The sequence below is a fragment of the Myxocyprinus asiaticus genome, chromosome 5 (genome assembly GCF_019703515.2).
Source record: "Myxocyprinus asiaticus isolate MX2 ecotype Aquarium Trade chromosome 5, UBuf_Myxa_2, whole genome shotgun sequence".
Taxonomy (NCBI): domain Eukaryota; kingdom Metazoa; phylum Chordata; class Actinopteri; order Cypriniformes; family Catostomidae; genus Myxocyprinus; species Myxocyprinus asiaticus.
This window is the reverse complement of record NC_059348.1, coordinates 14200356-14219076: the sequence shown is the minus strand read 5'-3', so window position 1 is coordinate 14219076 and position 18721 is coordinate 14200356. Positions and strand designations below refer to the sequence as shown.

General features: G+C 38.4%; 1 protein-coding gene across 1 annotated transcript in view; it reads left to right on the top strand.

The window, feature by feature from the left end:
• The window catches only part of LOC127441626 (probable G-protein coupled receptor 158), a 111158-nt gene that overhangs the window by 10377 nt on the left and 82060 nt on the right, over positions 1 to 18721 (top strand). The window contains exon 2 of the mRNA XM_051699243.1: positions 5450 to 5555. Coding sequence (XP_051555203.1) covers positions 5450 to 5555 — 106 coding nt within the window. The remainder of the gene's footprint in view (positions 1 to 5449; positions 5556 to 18721) is intronic.

Below are 18721 nucleotides of genomic sequence, written 5' to 3'. Positions count from 1 at the left end.
TACTTGTGCCGTCGAGATTTTCACACCACTGTGCTTAAAATAAAATATGGAAAAGTTGCCAAGTCTTAAACATTTTGGAGTGCATTGCTGTATGCTAAAATAGAAACAAGTATGAATACACTGAAATTCTAAATATTTTTATAATATAGTGTAAACTGAAGCATAATGGTCTTTTTTGGAGCCGTGTTACTTGAAAGAGCCTTCATATCTTGGTATACTCTATATTGTTTAGTCATGGTGTTTTTCTGCAAAACGGCATAATTACCTTTTTCATTTTTTTTAAAAAAGTATGATTAAGATTGCTTTTTTTTCCCCATATCATGTTAGTCGTTTATATTTTTGTTCATCAAGACATTGTAATGGAGTTTGAGAAAAGTGTAATGGAAGGATTGTAAATATCATTGTGTAAACACTGAAAGAAGAGCACACTGAGCCACATAATTCTCACATTTTCTCTCTCTCTATCGCTCTTGCCTACTCGCACTCCATTTTCTCTGCCTAAAGATAAGACAGAGTGATGACAGCTCTAGCTATCTGTAGGTGTTTGTTTCTCTTCTCAGTAGACAGATGGCTTCTGCTTTATGGGCCTTCACTGGATTTAATAACGAAACTGATTCGTTTCGTTATCAAATCCAGTGAAGGCCCACAAAGCAGAGCAGAGAGGAATGATCTGAGCATCCCATGTGTATAACAATCAGTGTTATTTCCTAGGTGCCTCATACTGCCATGGAATGAAATGAACTTCCAGGAAGAAAAGGGATATTTACTTGAACTCTCAGTGTTCTAATAAAGTGGATTTTATCTCAAATGAACATGAACATGATGTAACTATTTTTCAGAATTATTCCTTTAACTACCAGTTTTCAGTTAGTAGCACTTCTAGACCAAGTTCAGAATGGCGTACTACCATACTAATCTTAATATTTCTACCACATATAGATATCGCAAAAGCATTAAGAATAGTATGGGTAGTATGCCATTCCAAAATCAGCCATAGACTCATAGGCTGTAAACTGTCACATTCTTCACTAAACATTTTCAGTCAGTACATGCATTTCTTTCTCAGTATATAATGTACATGCCAGAGGACAGGCTTGCAGGCTTCTCAGTAGTCTTAGACTCAGATGATAAATCCACAGATCACCCCTAGCAGCAGACTGCCTGAAGCAAGGAGGTCTAATATACTTTAGCATTTCCCTTCATCTCAATGGCAGTTGCTCAGCTGGCGCATTCATCCATGGAAGCCAATAAATTTTTTGAGCCTTGTCATGTGACTGAAAACTCTATATTAAAATACAAGTCCATTTCATGCTGTTATGAACCTTCCAAAAACATTGGTGAAACATCAACACTATAATAAAATTCTTATTTTATGATTTATATGTTGCCTGTAAAATTTATTTAGACTAAATACATGATTACTTCTAAATGGCCAGCAATGGAGAAACATGCTTTTTGCCCACATAATGATGTATTTATAGTATTTACCAGCAGGGGCCAACTGTAGAAGAAAACATTGACCTACTGATCTGATTAGTGATGGGAAGTCCAATTAATTTCCGTGAACCGGTTCTTTTGGACGGTTCGTTTCAATGAATCAGTTCAAAAAACAATTCAGTGATTCTTTTACATCATCATGTAATAACATCACTAGTAAGTAAGACTAACATCCCAGTGTCAAGGTATTCGCACTCAAACATTCAAATAAAGCCATATGTGAATGCATATTGTTGATTATTACCTTTTATTGAATTAAGTTACAATAATAAGAGTTTTTTATTTTCATCAGTGTTTCATTCTGTGATCCTGCATGTTGAATACAACTGACAAATATTGATTACATCTTGGATAAGTGTCCTACAAATTTTGCACTTAAAACAGCCAGTAAAGACACTGATGCACAAACGCAGTTGTTCTACGTGTCTAAAGCACATAAAGAGAATGAACTAATCAACTTACCAGAAACCATGATTCAGCTTGTAACAATTTAAAATATAATCTGCATGCACAATAAACAATTGTAAACTTAATTTACATCTCTCGACTGAAAAGTTTTTGCATGTTTTATTAAAATGTCATTTAATAAAACTAGTCATAATCATATTTCCAGAACATTTTGTTTGTTATTAAAGAGACTTACATTTTGCCCCAGGCTCTTTCAAGTCCTCGGTACGCGCATGCTCACAGTATCAGCAGCTCCTCGGTAATCCTTATTTGGATGGGCTCCTTCGGTTCTTTTTGAGTCAGACACGACCGAAAAGCTGAATGATTTTGCCTGTAGGATTGATTCGTTCATTTCGAACGGGTTCTTTGACAACCGGTCTTGTAACTCGTAAGAGCCGCCTAGCCTGTATTAGTCCAACTCGTTCATTTCGAACTTGGTCTCAGGCTTCTAGTCATCTGCATTTAGCGTTGTTTTAATATGTTGTTGCTGATACAAAATGTAAAGTTAATGAAATTCTGATTTCTTGAAAATGTCCATCATATACAAACACAACTAGAAAACATATTATTCATAATTTGTATTAGTAACATCATCGAGTAAAAATGCCCTTTAATTCTCGAGACCTTTATTTGTAAATATGTTTTAAATAATTAAAAAATAACACAGAAAGAAACATCTGTAGGTTTATAAATGTTTTCTTCGGCTAATGCCATTAATGTCTCAACACATAGCAAGTCCTCAGTAATCCTCGGCAAACTTTGACAGTTCATGGAGCTGGCTCATTTGGTTCTTTTTGAGTTGGACATTTCGATGTGCTGCATAGCCAGTATAAGCACTTCAACTGTGTGTCTTGCGTCATCAGCCGAAACTAAAATTAGTTTCCGTTCGATTTTGTGAAGAAAAAAGAAGTTAAAGTTAAAACTACCTTAAAGGGTTAGTTCAACCAAAAATGAAAATCCTCTCATGATTGACTTACCTTTAAGCCATCCCAGATGTGTTTGACTTTCCTTCTTCAGCAGAACCGAAATGAAGAATTTTATAAGCCCATTTCAGCTCTGTTTGTCCATACAATGCATGTATATGGGTGCCATCAGGTTGCTGGCTGTTTGATGGGCCAAAAGGCATATTTAGGCAGCATAAAAGTAACCCACACAACTCCAGTCGATCAATTAATGTCTTCTGAAGCAAATCAATAGGCTTGTGTAAGAAACAAATGGATAATTAAAATGTTTTTTAGCTTTAAATTGTTGCTTCCGGCCAGCACTGTATTGCTGTTTGAAATTAAGTAACTCTCACATGACGTTTATTCCTCTGTTGTATACAAAGCACGTGCTTCTGACCTCTCGTGTGAACATGCCATAGCATTTACATTCTGGTGAAGAAGGAAAGTCACACACATCTGGGAAGGTTTAAAGGTTTGGGTGAACTAACCCTTTTACACATGCTGCCCTGAAAAAACAGCACCCCTGTGTGAAAAAGCATTGAGTCAATATGGAAAAACATGGTTCACAGCTCTCAGATAACATGCCTTATGGGCTATGCGGGCGTTCAGACACTGAAAGAGGAGCCCTCTATAATGGACTGTAATCTGGAGTAAAAAGGCTGATGGCAACAACTCTCATTTTCACATAATGAACCAGAGAGCCGGTTTCCCCCTTCTAGTTAGAAAGTGAGAACGCTTGCATTACCATCTTAAATTATACAACCAGCAGCATGTGCAAATCAGTTTGAATGTGCAGGATGTTCTTTTGCAGAGGTGATAACAACACTTCCCTTCTCTCATTTTGAGTGCCAGACTCTGTCTCTATTGATGACTTAGGCTCATCTCATCCCCTCGGGGAAAAACACTGAAATGCCCTTGCAAAGAGTTATTCAGCTCATAATGAGGCTGTATTTAGTGCCAGTGCAAAGTACTGCACAGACTGGTGGATTCATCAAGGTTTGTTTTGTATCTAACATGGTGTTCATTTTGAAAATGTTCAGGGGAATTATTTGATCTTTCTATGAGGAGTGTTACTGCATCATTGGCTGTGGTATGAGCAATGAAGTATGCTGCAATATGTGGATGATTTTTTAAGTGCACGCTATTTTGTAGTCCCAGCAGACACCATTTAAACTTGTTTTTGTAGGTTATTTCTTATTTTGGATTTTTGTAAACTTTATACAAAGAAAAAAATATTTACAGTACTGTGCAAAAGTTTTAGGCACTTAAGATGTTTCAAAAAAACATTTGTCATAAGATGGTTATTTATATATTCAGCTTTAGTGTGTCAATTGGAAAAATATATTTTAGACTCCCAAACATTACTTTTGCAAATAGAAAAGATTAGAATAGAAGAACAGGGAGCCCTGCAACAGATGTCATGTCCCCCACAGAGCCTTCCACTGAACATCGAGTCATTCTGGGATTACATGAAAAGACAGAAGCAATTGAGCCACCTAAATAGATAGAAGAACTGTGGCAAATTCTCCAAGAAGCTTGGTACATCCTATCTGCAACAACTTAGAAAAACTGTGTCCAGGTGTACCTAGGAGAATTGGGGCTGTTATAAAGGCAAAGTTGGTCACACCAAATATTGATTTAGCTTTTTTATGTTTACTGGATTTTGTATGACGTTAATTGATAAATGAAAACTATTTATGGCATTCTCAAAACATCCTATAAGACATCCTCACTATGCAACATTTTTCACAAATGCCTAAAACTTTTACACAGTACTGTATATAAAAATATACTTATATAATCTTTTATATAAAATTATAATTTTAAAATGTGAAAACCTCTCATTGACTTTCTCATTGACTCTCATTGCATATATTTGACCATTTATACAGTAGCTGACTTAACACTGGCTATGTTCGGAATAGCATACTGCCATTCCACTCTAAGTATATAAATTATGTATACTGTGCATGCACTATGCAAATTTTATATATGTATGAAATACAGCCTACTTCATACAAAAGAACACTGTGTGGAATACTGTATATGACAATTCTATGTGCTCAATTTGACCTTCAGTTTCCAGTGTGACTAAAGCATGATTATTAACATCTCTTTCTTGACTAGTTATTTGATCTGACTGCCAAAAGTTTATTTTGTTATTTTATTTTTTTACACAAAATTGGATTAAAAATGCATAATAACTGATAACTGGATGCCACTTATTGAATTAAACATGCAACTGCTTACTACTGCATAATTTCAATGCATAATTCAAATTAGTTTCAAATACTATTTGTAGTAGGCTAGTATTCCATTCTGAACATAGCCTACTTTATATGCTGAGTCTTGTGTGCAGTTGACAGCAAATAGCAAAGCGGCTCTGATGAAGCATTTTATTTATGCAGAACCAAAGCCTAAAGCTTAAGCCTACCTAAAACCTTAACACTTTTTTTTTGTTTTTTTTGTTTTTTTGCTTCTTTGCAAGCGCTGGCATTTCCTTCAGAAAGTGCAAATGTAATTTTTGTTTACATGTATTCTCTCTCTCTGTCCTTCTGTAGAGGAGATGTTCGTGTGGATGTTAATCTACAGGATTTGGACATTGACCAGTGCTCCAGCAGCGGCTGGTTTGCTGGCACTCACCGCTGTAACTTGACATCTATGGAAGTGAGTGTGCACACTCTACATTAATGAAGCTCTCTCATCACTTACACACATAATGACTGTTACTATGAAAGAGCTGGGACTTAAAATAAGCCTGGGACCTATACTATCCCATTGCAACCCACTGTGGACAATATCCACCATCTTTGTTATCACATGCATGTAAGACACTTTGTTTGCTTGCTTGGTTCAATCCCAAGTTTGATTCCACCCCCTCCGCATTCTGGTGTCTTTTCACATGGTACTTTTAGGTTCCAACCGCGGTATGATTGCATTGCCAAAATTATTACCACTATAAGTACCACTGTGAGTACATGCTGCAGTTGTTTACCACTGTGACTATGGACTGTGGTGACTCACCAAAACTTTAAATGCACAGAAAGGCTGTTGCGTTTGTCTGCTGCAAATCCGTTGCAAGAGATGTGAGGAATGCTAGATGCACTCTGAAGGTGATTTATTTAAAGACAAGTAGCTATGCGTTCATATCAGCAGCAAACCGTACCAGAGTTCACATGAACCGTACCCCAGACCACCTTTAAAAGCGGATTTATGTGCGGTTCACTGGAACCTTGGAAATATCCCACACAAAATAAATAATATAAAGAAATGTATTATAATTAAATATATTTAAAACGCATAATATGTATGATCATGTATGCTTTTCACTGATGTAAAAAGAGCACATGATTATACTACAAAAGTGGTCATATTCATATACAGGTGCATCTCAATAAATTAGAATGTCGTGGAAAAGTTCATTTATTTCAGTAATTCAACTCAAATTGTGAAACTCGTGTATTAAATAAATTCAATGCACACAGACTGAAGTAGTTTAAGTCTTTGGTTCTTTTAATTGTGATGATTTTGGCTCACATTTAACAAAAACCCACCAATTCACTATCTCAAAAAATTAGAATATGGTGACATGCCAATCAGCTAATCAACTCAAAACACCTGCAAAGGTTTCCTGAGCCTTCAAAATGGTCTCTCAGTTTGGTTCACTAGGCTACACAACCTGCTGATCTGACAGTTGTCCAGAAGACAATCATTGACACCCTTCACAAGGAGGGTAAGCCACAAACATTCATTGCCAAAGAAGCTGGCTGTTCACAGAGTGCTGTATCCAAGCATGTTCACAGAAAGTTGAGTGGAAGGAAAAAGTGTGGAAGAAAAAGATGCACAACCAACCGAGAGAACCGCAGCCTTATGAAGATTGTCAAGCAAAATCGATTCAAGAATTTGGGTGAACTTCACAAGGAATGGACTGAGGCTGGGGTCAAGGCATCAAGAGCCACCACACACAGATGTGTCAAGGAATTTGGCTACAGTTGTCGTATTCCTCTTGTTAAGCCACTCTTGAACCACAGACAACGTCAGAGGCGTCTTACCTGGGCTAAGGAGAAGAAGAACTGGACTGTTGCCCAGTGGTCCAAAGTCCTCTTTTCAGATGAGAGCAAGTTTTGTATTTCATTTGGAAACCAAGGTCCTAGAGTCTGGAGGAAGGGTGGAGAAGCTCATAGCCCAAGTTGCTTGAAGTCCAGTGTGAAGTTTCCACAGTCAGTGATGATTTGGGGTGCAATGTCATCTGCTGGTGTTGGTCCATTGTATTTTTTGAAAACCAAAGTCACTGCACCCGTTTACCAAGACATTTTGGAGCACTTCATGCTTCCTTCTGCTGACCAGCTTTTTAAAGATGCTGATTTCATTTTCCAGCAGGATTTGGCACCTGCCCACACTGCCAAAAGCACCAAAAGTTGGTTAAATGACCATGGTGTTGGTGTGCTTGACTGGCCAGCAAACTCACCAGACCTGAACCCCATAGAGAATCTATGGGGTATTGTCAAGAGGAAAATGAGAAACAAGAGACCAAAAAATGCAGATGAGCTGAAGGCCACTGTCAAAGAAACCTGGGCTTCCATACCACCTCAGCAGTGCCACAAACTGATCACCTCCATGCCACGCCGAATTGAGGCAGTAATTAAAGCAAAAGGAGCCCCTACCAAGTATTGAGTACATATACAGTAAATGAACATACTTTCCAGAAGGCCAACAATTCACTAAAAATGTTTTTTTTATTGGTCTTATGATGTATTCTAATTTTTTGAGATAGTGAATTGGTGGGTTTTTGTTAAATGTGAGCCAAAATCATCACAATTAAAAGAACCAAAGACTTAAACTACTTCAGTCTGTGTGCACTGAATTTATTTAATACACGAGTTTCACAATTTGAGTTGAATTACTGAAATAAATGAACTTTTCCACGACATTCTAAGTTATTGAGATGCACCTGTACATGTATATGGCCAAATATATGAACTATATTGTTTTGTTCATGTTTGCAATATAGTGCTGCACATTTAGTGCTTAAGAAATATATATATATATATATAAAACAGTTATGTCCGGTCCTCGAATTGATTGGACGAGAGATGTTCCATGAGCACTGATGTCTCAGAACATCAGCACTCAGAAGCTTCACTGTTTGTATCACTCCGCTTGTGTTCGTGCCGTTCAGTTCAGATGTTGTAAAAAGTCTCTTTACATATATTTTTGTGATATCACAGATTTTAGCCATCAGGTGGTGACAAAAGACCATTTTTGTGTGTAAATGAGCCAACTGAGGTGACCTGAATCGGTCAGTGGCAGTGCTGTCAGTTAGTCAGTCAGTATTTTCTTTCATCTGCTTTCCATGATTTCTCAGATTACTCCTACACTGCTAAATCTGGGAAATAGCTTTAAACAGCTTTAAACTAACATCTTCAGCATTAAGGCTCATCACAGCTGAGAGACACAACAGACTGATTAATTACAAAAGCTCAAGGCACTTACCTCTTACGCAGTTTCCACATTGGAGAGGACATACTGTTCAAAATGGCAGAGGCCATTGCGGTTTCTATAGTGAATGACTCTTGTGCACCAGCTACCTTGAAATAGAGAGGAACGGCTATTTTTTCACAGATAAATAGGATGCATTTGACCAAAATGACATTATCTTCTGAAAGCTGACTAACACTCTATAGCGTCTCTGCTTGGAAGTGGCAGATAGACACAGGTAATTGCACACAGTCAATCTCTTTCTCTCTCACACACACACACACACACACACACACACACACACACACACACATGCATCCTTGTTTCTCCAATAACTTTTTAGAAACAGCCCAAGCCGTGATACTAGTTCTAAAGTGAAATTTTTGAAAGGCTTGGATGCATCATTTGGTTTGAACTAGCAACAGCAGATTCTGATCTGTCGCGTAAGAAAGTAGTTCCTTGCACAAATGCTTTTTTTATGATCCTACTAAGTTTTTCCTCATTTCTTTTTCATTTACTTGTTCATTGAAACTGTGGTCGAATCACAGCAGTGCTGATGTAGGTCCATATCGCACTCTTGCTTGTGTGATATTGAATAAATATATATACTGTTTAAATACATACATACCTGTACATTACTTATACATATACATTACTTAAGCAATAAGGTCCGAGGGGCTGCGCTTTAAGTAAAATTGCCATTCTTTCGTTAGAAGGTATAGTTCAGTTTCTATGCAACAAGAATTATAGTCAGCTATGGTTGCTGCACAGTGAGACAAAGCTATGCTCAGTAAAAAGATCTTAGATGTGCTTATCAGCGTCCAGAACTGGAACAATCTGTTTTATAACCTGCAGACTGAGCCGATGTGACAGTGCTACTTAATGCTCAATGCATCCTAAGCATCCTAATACTTTTGTTTTATAAAATATTCTGTCTTCATAATGTCCCTAATTTTTTATTTTATTGGCAACCATTTTCCAATTAAGTGAACAGAATGCAATGCTATTTTTATTTGCTCCAGTGGGACTGTTTTTATATAATTTTTTTTTTCACCCTGAAGCTTCACTTTATGTCCAGATTGGTTCATTATCTTCATTTGCATTTGAGATTAATTAAATTGGGGATTTATCATCTCCTGCTAAACTGGAATCTGTAAGCTCTATTGTAAGCTCTGCGAGAGCTAATTATACCATCCAAACTGTTCTGGTTTGGTGCCAGTTAGAGTTTGGGCAGGCTTGGATGTTTCAAAGGTGCAGAACACTATATCACATTACTGTGTAGGTTTATCTATTATGTCATTGCTCAAGTGCTGAACTGCACAAAATACTGCAGTGACAAGGGAATGACCTCTGTGGCCGTGGGCACTGGCAGTGACAGGGGAACGGCCTCCATGGTCATGATCACAGGCAGTGACAGGAGAACGGTCTCCATGGCTGTGAGCACAGGCAGTGACAGGGAAATGACCTCCGTGGCCGTGGGTACTGGCAGTGACAGGGGAATGACCTCCATGGTCGTGGGCACAGGCAGTGACAGGGGAACGGCCTCTATTGCTGTGGGCACTGGCAGTGACAGGGGAACGGCCTCCGTGGTCGTGATCACAGGCAGTGACTGGGGAATGGCCTCCATGGCTGTGAGCACTGGCAGTGACAAGGAAACAGCCTCCATGGCCGTTAGCACAGGCAGTGACAGGGGAATGGCCTCTGTGGCCGTGAGCACTGGCAGTGAAAGGGGAACGGCCTCCTTGGCTGAGGACAGTGGCAGTGACAGGGGAACGGCCTCCTTGGCTGTGGGCACTGGCAGTGACAGGGGAAAGGCCACCATGGCCGTGGGCACTGGCAGTGACAGGGGAACGGCCTCCATGGCTGTGGGCACTGGCAGTGACAGGGGAATGGCCTCCGTGGCCGTGGGCACTGGCAGTGACAGGGGAATGGCCTCCGTGGCCGTGGGCACTGGCAGCGCCTGAAGAGTAGGGGCCCTTCTCCTTCTCCTCCTCTTCTGGGCGGTGAGAAGCTTGGTGGGCCTCTCCAAAGACACTGACAGTGGGGGATTTTGGGATTTGGTGTTCCACCCTCGCAGCAGATGTTTCATCTCTGCCAACAGGTCCTCTGGACAGATGGGTCCAGACCTGCCAAAAAATTTGCTTGAGGATGGTCTCATCAATACCCCGTCCAGAGGCTACATCAGCCGACTCCTCAGCAAAGACGTCGACAGGATGATTGTGCTGAAAGCAGGCCAAGAGATCGAGCAACTGGGCGAGGCATTGGGAGATCGATTCCTTAAGGGCCGGAGCTGGCCTCAATAAAAAAACCCTCATGTCTCCGCTGTGACCAAAGTTTGGTCAGATTGTTCTGTCAAGGTATTTTGAGGAAGGACCCAAGATGCAGAGAGGCAATGAAAGGCAGTTTAATAGAGAAACAAAAGCCAAAAAAATACAAACAAACTCTCACGAGGGAGAAAAATAAAAGCAAGGCAAAATAAGAACTGAAAACAAACCGACTAGGTAAACTGGATTAAGCCAGTGTTTTCCTGCCTTGTCCCCTGACTATGACTGTATGAGTATGACTGTCTTGCCCTGAATAGCCAAAACTCCACCTTCCACGACAAAATGGTATTATATCTGTATTTCAATCAGGTCAATTCTCTGAGGCCATTAGACGACAATCGGTGCTTCAGCTCTGTCTTGGCACTTTTAATATGCCCTTCCAATTCCACAAGTTCTTGTGCTTTGGATTCTTTGATGAATGCGGCATACTGTATGATCCAGCCCCTAAGAACCACCTTAAGTGCCTCGCAAGCTACGCTACAGAGGATACTGAGGACCAGTTGGTCTCCATATAGACATTGGAATTCAGGATTTTGCAAAAGGGATACATTAAAGTGGCAACTATATGATTTCTTTTTCTCCATATGTGGCAACACCTCTAAACACACCAAGGCGTGATCTGAGACTAAAATGTTTCCAACTGAGCAATCAACAACAGATGAAATGAGGTACTTAGATATTAAAAAAAATAATAATCTATTCTAGAGTAAATCTTAAGGACTGATGAAAAAAATGTATAGTCCGTACCAGATGGGTTCAAAAGTCTCCAAATATCTGTAAGACCAAGATTTTTACACATCCTGTGAAGTGTCAGTGTAGCTCTAGGGGGCTTGCACACTTATGCTTCACTATGATCAAGGACTGAGTCAATCAAAAGATTAAAGTCTCCTCCCAGTATTATATCATGAGATGTGCCAGCGGCTTGCAACATCCCTTCAAGATCTATAAAAAAGCCCTGATCATCAATGTTAGGTACATAAATATTAGCCAAAATAAGAATTTGTCCCTGAATTTCAGCTAAAACAATAATGACTCTTCCTAATTTATCTTTACTCTGTTTGAGACATTTTAATTGTAGATGTTTACTTAGTATAATGACTTAGTGAATTTGAAGGGGGGCAACACTATCAAGAGTGCCAGAGAAGACTGTATTTATATTTTCTTTTATTACTTCAAGTTCTTCTAGACTTTTTGGCTTACTGAGTATATGAGATAAATCTGGAAGATTATTAGTGAAGCTATCTTAAGTGGTCGAAAGAATAGTTCTACCTGAATGATAGTGTGGTGTAGATTGAGTAACATTAGCTGACTGCAGCATACAAGAGATGAGGTAATGATCTGAGATGTCAATCGCTCTGCGGCAGAATTTCTATAGTATCAATATCAACTCCATATGACAGAATTAAATCTAGCGTATGATTATGGCGATGAGTTGGTCCTGTCACATTTGTCTGACTCCAAGAGAGTTTAGAATATCGATAAATGCTAATTCCAATGTGTCGTTTTCATTATCTGTGTGAATGTTGAAGCCACCAACAATTAATGCTCTATCCACAGTAAATACTAGATCTGATAGAAAATTTGCAAATTCACCAAGGAAATCAGAATATGGCCCGGGTTATCTATATACTGTAGCAAGGGCAAAAGATGAGAGAGATTTTTTATTTGTATCTGACGGTGTCACATTAAGCATTATTAGTTCAAAAGACTTAAACTTATATCCTGTCCTCTGAGTAATACCAAAAACTTCACTGTAAATTGCAGCAACACCTCCTCCTCGACCCTTCAGGTGAGGCTCATGTTTATAACAATAACCTGGGGGAGTAGATTCATTTAAACTAATATATTCATCCAGTTTAAGCCAGGTTTCAGTCAAACAGAGTGCATCCAAACTATAATCTGTAATAATTTAATTTACAATTAGTGCTTTGTTTGAAAGAGATCTAATGTTTAGTTGGGGCAGTGGTGGCTCAGTGGTTATGGCTCTGTGTTACTGATCAGATGGTTGGGGGTTCAAACCCCAGCACTGCCAAGATGCTGCTGTTGGACCCTTGAGCAAGGCCCTTGACCCTGTCTGCTCCAGGGGCACCATATCATGGCTGACCCTGCACTCTGACCCCAGCTTAGTTGGGATATGTGAAAAAAAGAATTTCACTGTATATGTGCAAACATATAATGTGTGATAAATAAAATTATTATTAAATTATTACCTTTATATGATGTTTATCTTTGATTTATTTTTTTTATTTTTCAAGTTTTACCGTAATCAGTTTTTTTCTAAATGATTTAGTGAGGGGTTTGTATTTGGTAGTTTGGGGAACATACACAATCTCTATGTGATATCTAGGTGATACAGTCTCTATGTATTGTAGTTTATGTGACCTGTGTGACATCTCAAGGCAGCTAGCAGATGTTTGGATTAGCCAGTTTGTCTGCTTCCTGACCTGGGACCCAGTTAGTCAAATACTATCACTATTAAGACTATGAGCCAAATTACTTGAGAGGAGAGTGGCACCTTCCCTGGAGGGAGGGAGTCTATCTCTCTTTAGCAGGTCAGGTCTACCCCAAAAACTCTTCCAATTGTCTATGAATCCTATGCTATTCTCCGGACACCACTTAGACATCCAGCCATTCAGTGACACTAATCTACTATAAACCTCATCACCATAATGAGCAGGGAGGGGGCCAGAGCATATTACAGTGTCTGACATTGTTTTTGCAAGTTCACACACCTCTTTAACATTACCTCTTGTGATCTCCAACTGGCGAAGCCGGACATCTTTAGTGCCGACATGAATTTAAGAAAAATCTACATTTATCATTAGCCAGCACTTGTAAATTTGATCTGATGTCAGACGCTCTGGTACCGGAAATGCATTTGACAATAGTGGCTGGAGTCTCTATTTCCACATTCCTTCCAATAGAATCTCCTATAACCAGGGCTCTTTCTACATGATCCTCAGTGGGTGCATCACTGAGTGGGGAGAATTGATTGGAAACCCTAACAGGAACGGGAGAGTGGTGTCACTTTGCTGAGCGAGTATGCCACTGAGACTTTACCCAAACGCCCTGCTGCTGGAGCTCTACAGCCGGAACCAAAGTGTGTGTGTGGCTTGATGTTCTACCCACATCCAAAACAGTATCTACCGACTTCTCTTTCTCACTGACCTCCACTAGCGTTTGGATATGTGCCTCTAACTTATTAACCTTTTCCATCAGCCTGACTATTTCCTTACATTTATCACATGTAAACCCCTCCCCTGCTGACGGAAGAAGCTATAGTAAACATGTGGCATGCGATGCAGGAAGCAATAATATGAGCAGATTCCATGACTTACCGCAATTGTTTGTTGTTGTTGTTGTTATGGTTGTTCTTGAGCGGCGAGGGTTTGAGATCGATGTGAATCCCTCACACAATTGTCTGCTGTTGCTGTGTTGGTTCCTGATCAACAGATGTTTGAGATTGATGAAATAATCTGTGTAAAACAGAGGAGAAAACGAATGCACGCAGTCGAAATGTGAGATGTTGACGAGGAAAAAAGAAAAGAAAAAAAATGTGTGTGCACGGAAATATACACACAGTTGAAACAGTAGAAATGCAGGGAAAAAAGGAAGCACACGGTAAAATGGCAAAGGATAAAACAATGAGCATAGAGGAATAAGCAATGCTAAGCAGGCTAGCAAACTACAAACAAACAGACTCGTGCTGTGTGCCGGCAGCAACCAGAACAGGAAACAGGAAGTCTTCTAAACAGGAAGCAGGAAGTCTTCTAAAGTGACACGATTAACACAAAGTGACATTTGTGTTAATCACAAGGAGATAAAAAAAGCCCAGCAGCCGACATTCCAGCATTTCATTATTTTGAAATTCCTCTTTTATAATGTTGCAATGTAATATGCAAGGCTTATTTTCAAGTATTCACAGAATGAAACAACCGGGGGCCTCATGTATAAAACTTTACGTACATGTCATCCTGAAAGTGTGTGTATGCACAAAAGACAGTTTTTGCATATGCACAAAAGTTTTCAGTAGTATAAAACCGTACATACGCCAGAACCTGCGCAAATTCACTTTGTCCTTTTCCATTTCCCTTTTTGATTTGTAACTAGTAGCACCTAATAAACAAGCAAATGTTTTTTTTTTTTCTAGAGCAAATAGTTTTCCTAAAAATGTATGTCCACATATGTGGACAGTGGGACAAAGTTGTGAAATTTTAAATAATACCAAGCTATAGAGAGTCAGATTTTTTTTTCATCAAGTATTGTAGTTTATTATATTTCCAGGGGTGTTGCTTATTCATGTTTTTGAGACGTTACAGACATTACAGCTGATTTTCTATAAAGCTGAATAAATAATTCTTATTCAAAGTACAGGCCAGCATCATCCAATCACTGCCAACCATGATAAAATAAAATTTAGGATTATGAATTGTGAATCTATGTATTGTCCCATGTCTGCCAAACATATTGAGTCGTCCAAACATCATCTGCATCCTGAAACTGATCTTTTGGTCGGATTTTAGGAGTGAATGCTCATAGCTGCATATAAACTATAGGATGTCCCCTTGCACCCTATTTATTGAATGACTTAACCTCCAGTATGCTGTCTGTCTGCACTGGCCTCTTATCAGTTCGAAATGCACCTTATTTTCATCCAAACTCCATATAAAGCCTCTGAAAGCAACATTTTTCAGCTTTTGGATGAACCCATTGATTCTCAATGTGAAAATACACAGTAAATAAATAGGAATGCATTTACTAATGTTAATGAATAGAACCATATTGTACAGTGATAACAAAATAAAATGTTATTACTAAATTTATATTAAAATGAAGAGAAGTGACACACAGATGTGTTAACGTTATCCAAAATAACTAACATATTTTTTCAACTTTTGAGGGAATAATGTCCCAAAATCCACCTATGTGGACATCATGTTCAACAACGCACTGATGGCGAAAAATTAATAAAAAAATTTTAAAGCGGTATATCAAATGAAACTAGAGATGCTACTCTTTACACCAAGGTTTCTTACCAGAGGCCCTTTTGTTGGTTCTGAGCCCGTAAAAGCACTTCACTGAAATCAAAGTCATGCTGTTGTGTCACTTGACTTGGTGCACCAGAGGTTTAACCCTTAAATGACAGTCTACAGTGTTGTGAACAGTATTCAGTCAGTTTGAATTCATTTATGTTATCCGCTGCAGATAGTGAAGCCAAAATACATCGCCCATCACCATGGGGTCGTACAGGGTTAAAAATCCCAGTTAGCAGAATATTGTGTGAACATGTCTTATATTATTGTAAAAATATCGAAACATCCGTTAAACAAGATAAATTTACCTGAGAAGCATAATTATATATTAACACTTAATTAACTATAATAATTAATTTTATAGTTAAAATTAACTATATTAATACTAAAATATATTTTTCTCTACAAACCACAGAGAAATTATTTTTGATTGTACTGTAATCAGAGGTGGGTAGTAACATGCTATATTTACTCCATTACATTTATTTGAGTAACTTTTTGGAAAACAAATTACTTTTAGAGTAGGTTTAAAAGTGGGTACTTTTTACTCTCACTCAAGTACATTTTTAATGAAAAAAATACTTTTACTTCATTACAATGGGCGCTGTTCCTGTCGTTACATTACTGGGTTTCATTTTAATTCATTCGTAAATTATTGAGAGATTATTGAATGGGACTTTTACGACAGCGGAAGTTCACACGGCTGCACGCGCTGTCACAGACTGTCACTCAAGCCAAGTCTGTCACTGCTGCAGCATCAAACTCTTCAAACTAAGTGAAACACTTTCTTCGCTCCGCACAGTGAAAAAAGAATAGTTTTGTCATGTAATGCCTTCATTTAACACCAAGACAAGTGGATATTTCAAGATTAAAATTGCAGCTCCAACTTAAGGCAGCACACTGAGATAAGTTGTGGCTCTAATGATAACGTGGGCTTTTCTGTGACATGGTAATGGTAATTTTCAGGGTGATTCTGTAAATATGGGCTCTTGTGACGTCAGTTTTTAAGTGTACATTTTTAAATCTGTGCAGCAGTATTGTATATCAGTGCGCTTTGTCCTGCATCCCACATGTCATGAGCAGTATTTACGCATTTACGCCCTCGGGGGTGTATTGGAAACTATCGCAGCTACTAAGGGCTGATTAACTGTATAAATCCATGTAAACATCCAAGCAGTAGCGGTTTTAACTACCACACAAACCACCTGCCCCGGGTAGGAAAGCTCAGCAAAAACCGCTTGAGGGGTGACATGTTGTTCTGAGTACACACGCGGATACGCTGTTGTCTGTGGTCTCAGAGTGGTTCACGAAGCAGCCAGGTTCGGGTCAGTAGGATTTTGGGTTCGGGTTTGTAATTGATAAAAAATAATATACAGGCCTTCTGAACTTGTTTTGTCCACTCATTTTCACAGATGAGTTAGGGGCTGTTCACACCGAAAGTGTTTTTGCATGCGTCTGCTCTGTTTTTTCAGTGTGATGAGGGGCCACCGTGCCTTTTATGTTTACTGTTACAGTTAGGAATGTTGCCTATGATGCTTGCATAAAATACAGCCTTTTGCAACACGATGAACAATACACTGCAGCCTCCAGGTGAAAGTAAATAAGACAGAACTATATTATTATTGTATACAAGAAATCCTCAAAGTAATAATAATAATACTGTATCATATTATTATGACAAACTGGAGAACAATAGATAATTGTTGTTTTATAATATTAATATATACTGTATCAACATAATTCCAAAATGTTACTGGGTGAAGTAGTTTTGCACACCACGTTCACTTAAAAAAAAAAAAAATTGTTTTGTAAAAATATATGTAGGTAAATATTGTTTTTTTATTTTTTATTACTGTATTGTGGAAATCATGCATTAATTATCTTTAACTAGATTTTATTTCATTAAACATTTTGAATGTACTTGGCTACAATGAATGATAGGATGAATTCAAAATTATGATTTAAAATACATTTTATATGTCATTTAAGCAAAATTTTTGAAATGGGGCCCCGGGTTGGTCAGTTGTTTGGGGCCTTAGAAATCATAAAACTACCCCTGAATCCAAGTTAAGTGTAAATGCTTTTTGCTCTGCCGATCACATTATTGACAACTTGAGCATTTCTGCACGTGCTCAACAAGGTGCACGCGTGAGAGATATGTGGGCGCAAGGCGATCATATGGTGAAAAGAGTGTTTCGCGACCGGGGTTGGTGCCCTATGCAGGCTGCATACTCTGCGTTTAGGGAGCGGCGGTACTGCTGTGCAGAACTAATGATATAAATTCTTTCGACACTGAAAACTGTAACTACACTGAACTAACAACTAAAAGCTATGAAATAACGAAAGTAAGTATCAATAAAGAATGATCTTGCTTTGGTTTATATTTCAGCATTATATATAATGTCCCTGTGGAACATTGTTCAAGTTATCACCGTAATAATTACAAGAAAGTTTTCCAAACCTCTCTTCTTCTTATTGACAAATTCATCAAGATATGACAAGAGCCCTTAAAGGGATATTTCACCCAAAATCATCATCATTTACTCACTCTTATGCCACCCCAGATGTGTATATCTTTCATCAGCTGAAATCAAATAAAGATTTTTAGAAGAATTCCTCAGCTCTTTTGGTCCATACAATGCAAGTGAATGGGTGCCAACATTTTAAAGCTAAAAATCACACAAGTCAGTATAACATAATCCATAAGACTCCAGTGTAGGGCTGTCAACTGGGTTCAAATTTAAGTTAAAATTTTTACCTTAAATATTTTCAAAATTAAAATAATATTTGAATTTTCAAGTCAGCTGATTTTTTAATTTGACGTTGTTTCCTTAGTCCACAAGAGGGCGCATTCAATACATAAACCATACAGCACTGTTATATTACAGCAAATAACATTCCTGGCTGTTAAAAAAAGAGCATTCCATAACGCTTCAATAGACAGTTCACATGGTGTTACACTTACTGATGCCATAGTATATACTACCCCCGACTCAAA